The 3,843-nt window shown below is 33.7% G+C and overlaps 1 protein-coding gene across 4 annotated transcripts in view; it reads left to right on the top strand.

Annotated features, from left to right (window-relative positions):
• Nucleotides 1-1,226: 1,226 nt before the first annotated feature.
• PAPOLA (poly(A) polymerase alpha) overlaps nt 1,227-3,843 on the top strand; it is a 45,996-nt gene continuing 43,379 nt past the window's right edge. For 2 of the 4 annotated variants that reach the window (XM_008570028.1, XM_008570027.1), the window contains exons 1-2: nt 1,398-1,471; nt 1,863-1,929. In XM_008570028.1, coding sequence (XP_008568250.1) covers nt 1,470-1,471; nt 1,863-1,929 — 69 coding nt within the window. In that variant the 5' untranslated portion in view covers nt 1,398-1,469. Of the gene's footprint in view, nt 1,472-1,862; nt 1,930-3,843 lie in introns of all 4 variants that reach the window. The other 2 variants (XM_008570029.1, XM_008570026.1) reach the window with 2 other exon arrangements.

The raw sequence follows: 3,843 nt of genomic DNA, 5'->3' as shown, positions 1-3,843 counted from the left end.
AGTTGTATTAAATGCATTTTTGACTTAAGATATTTTCTACTTTGGGTCTTGGTGGTGTATAACCCCATCGTGAGTTGAGGAGCATCTGTATTTGTTTTTATTTGGCTGTGATTTATTTTTATTTATTTTATGCATGGTCTTAATTGAATTAGATATACAGTTGTCCCTCAGTATCTGTGGAGGATTGATTCCAAGACCTCCCATGGGTACCAAAATCCGGGTTTGCTCAGGTCCCTGATATAAAATGACATAGTTATGTGCGTGTAACCTATGCTCATCCTCCTGTATACTTGGACTACTTATAATACCTAATATGATGTAAATGCTATGTAAATACTTGTGTTATACTCTATTGTTTAGAGAATAATGACAAGGAAAAAGTCTGCATATTCAGTACAGACATGATATTTACTTTCCAAATATTTTCCACCTGTGGTTTTTTTTTTGAATCCAGGGATGAGGATCCCATAGATACAGAAGGCCTATGTTCTATATGTATTCGTCAGGTATGAGGATAACTCAAAGAGTTTGTGGAAAAATAGAATTGAAAGATAATACAAGTCTTTCCTTACCTTCACACACATACATATACATCACATATAGTTAAGTGATGTATATGTTCTTTCTTGAATTAGATGGAACAAATAAATGTGGTTTTATGTTAACATAGTAATACTGAGGCTGGCTGATGTGACTGTGTGAAAACAAATAAAAATTTCCAACTTGCATATGATTTATTTTCCATCAGTATGTTAAAGTGGAAACTAATGTAGACATCAACTTTTTTTTTTTAATTAGGATGAACAAACTTTGTTTGCATTTAGAAATCTGAGCCTGTATTCTAATATTCTGGTGAGATAGTTGAAGTAGACGGAGCCTTCCAAACGTTGTTTTTTGTGACAGTGAAAAACCCGAAGATCTTTTTTTTCTTTTTTGCTGGCCGGTACTGGGATTGAACCCCGGACCCTGGTGTTTCCAGCACCACCTCTAACCAATTGAGCTAACCAGCCAGCTTGAAAAGCCTGACGAGTTGAGGAAGAGAAAAAAAGGGAAAAATAAGAGGAATTTTAAAATTCTGGGGTGGGATGAGAATGTTTTCTTTTTGTTTACTTTTTGTTGTAATGTAAATAAAATGTCTTCTGAAAAATAAAAATTTTGGGGGTATGGCAGGTAACAAACTATGTTGAGAAATGCATTTTACTAACTTAGTTTTTCTAGTCATGCTGATTTGTTTCAAGTTGTAGAATTTTTTTGACAGTAATTTTATCCAATTATATTTATAGTCCAGTTACAACGCAGGGATCACAACAAACACAGCCGCCACAGAAGCACTATGGCATTACTTCTCCTATCAGCTTAGCAGCCCCCAAGGAGACTGACTGCATACTTACACAGAAACTAATTGAGACTCTGAAGCCCTTTGGGGTTTTTGAAGAAGAAGAGGAACTGCAGCGCAGGTAAACAGATACATGTGTGTATATATATTTTATATTTTTTTATTAATGTTGAAATTAATTTTGAGGCATCCTCTACACGCTTAGAATATCAGAGTTATTCTCCCAGATCTATGTGTCTGTTTCAGACAAGAGTGATACTTAGGAGACAAAACTAATTTTTTCTTTATAGAATTCTAGTCTCTTAATTTTGACTTTTTGATGTGTTTGGTTATTATAGTACTAAATTATCAGGAGAAAGGGAATGCCTTACCCAGTGTAGCACAGTGCCTATATATAGCTAATTATACTTTCTGATCACTTAAAAACATAACATTTAGAAAGCCATTTATTTAAAATTTTTGTTCATTTAATCAGTAATGACTTGGAATAACTTGATACTTGATTTGATAATTGCTTAATCAACAGGATTTTAATTTTGGGAAAATTAAATAACCTGGTAAAAGAATGGATACGCGAAATCAGTGAAAGCAAGGTAAGATGGCTTTTTTGTATATGAAGTAATTTCAAGGTAAGATGACTTTTTTGTATTTGAAATAATTTGCCATGTATAGCCAACTTAACACAGCAGTTGTCTTACATAACCTGTTCTTATTTGAATGGATTTAGAGTCTTTAACATGGAGTTTATTTTAGACTATTGATAACAGCATTTATATTTTGTTTCTAAGTTATTTTGAAAGTGAGAAAAACTGAGTTTAGTGATTTTTGTAATAAATACTCTTTGGTTTTAACATTTCAAAACTGAAACTCAGTAATTGCAAACTACTTATATTCGTCACAGGAATAGATGTTTCCTTGAAAAGATGCTTTAAAAATGTTTGATATATTTGAGAATCGTGTAACCTTTTAAGGAGTCATACAATGAGCTTTTTTAGGTTTTCAGGTATCAGACTTTCAAACTGAATATCCCTGTTTAGTTTTTTTATAGTATTATTCTCTTGAGTTCCTACATTTTTTTTTTTTTTTTTTTTAATGAATACATACAACTCATGAATCCATGGGTGGGCTTCTGGTAAAGGAAATGTAATCTTAGAGTTGTCTGTATAATTCTTTTGATTAACAGAATTGAAAAATTGATGGGAAGAGAATCAGGAGTAGAAGAAAAGCTCATAGGACAAGGGAGAGAGGATGTCAGTTTAAAAGAAAAATTAAAGTCTTGGTTTTAGTCAAATTTATAATTTTTTAAAAAGCAATATTGTACAATATATTTCAAACATCTGATTAAAACTTTAGCATCTGGAGTATTCTAAATTGTGGACTTTATGTACTGTATGTTTTTTAATTGATAGAATTTCTGATAGAAAATGAGATTTTGGAAAGGATATCTTTTTGAGATGAGCTTAAGATGTCTAAGCTTAAGTATTGTTTAATCATTTACTGGACTTGGTGTTAAACTTGTGTAGGAAAGATAGGTTTGTAGGTGCTCTTTTTTGGATATTTAGTTGAAGTTCAAACCCTAGTCAAATAGATGAGGCCAGAACTTGTATTTCTTTAATGTGAAACCAGAGTACTATCTCACTGACAGTTTTGTTTCAGGTACTTGAGTGCCTGGTAAGTTTATTGAACCAGTAATTTTTTTTTTTTTTTTTTTTTTAAAGATGGCCGGTAAGGGGATCTTAACCCTTGACTTGGTGTTGTCAGCACCACGCTCAGCCAGTGAGCCAACCGGTCATCCCTATATGGGATCCGAACCTGCGGCCCTGGTGCTATCAGCACCGCACTCTCCCGAGTGAGCCACGGGCCGGCCCCGAACTAGTAATTCTTGATACCGTTCTTCCTGCTGGCTTTCTTAGGGTAAGAAAAATTGCTTAGATTAACGAAGTCAGGCTCATTTCTAGTCAAATTTTTCTGTGTGTCTTACACAGAGCTAGCTCTGTAGGTAGCAAGTTGGTTAGAAAATGGGGCTAAGGAGGTTAGATTTCACAAATTTTTATCTTTATCTGCCTTTTGTGGAGAGAATTTCTTCCTCAGCTGGTTAGTTTTAAGCTTTAATATAGGATTTCTTGATGTTGGTATTTTTGGGCCAGATAATTCTTTTTTGTAGGGGCTGTCCTGTGTAGGATGTTAAATAGCATCCCTGGCCTCTACCTACTGTATGTACCGTTCACACCCCTTTCTCCCCCACAGCTGCAGCAACCAAAAATGTCTCCAGACATTGCCATATGTTCCCTGGGAGGGCGCAGTTATCTCCAATTAAGAACTACTGGTTTAATATATAGTTAGAAGAATTTATAATGTTCTGGGGGGGAAATAACATAAAATTTGAATTTTATTTTTATTTCTTGTTTTCGAAATTTGAACTTTACTTTTTATATGTCTGGTTTGTTTGCTGTCTGATACTCTTAAGACTTAGAAAACATTTGATTGCAAATTTTTTTTTTTTTTTT

Source organism: Galeopterus variegatus, unplaced genomic scaffold (assembly GCF_000696425.1).
Source record: "Galeopterus variegatus unplaced genomic scaffold, G_variegatus-3.0.2 Scaffold559, whole genome shotgun sequence".
NCBI lineage: Eukaryota > Metazoa > Chordata > Mammalia > Dermoptera > Cynocephalidae > Galeopterus > Galeopterus variegatus.
The sequence above is the reverse complement of the archived record's forward strand: the minus strand, read 5'-3'. Positions and strand labels throughout refer to the sequence as shown.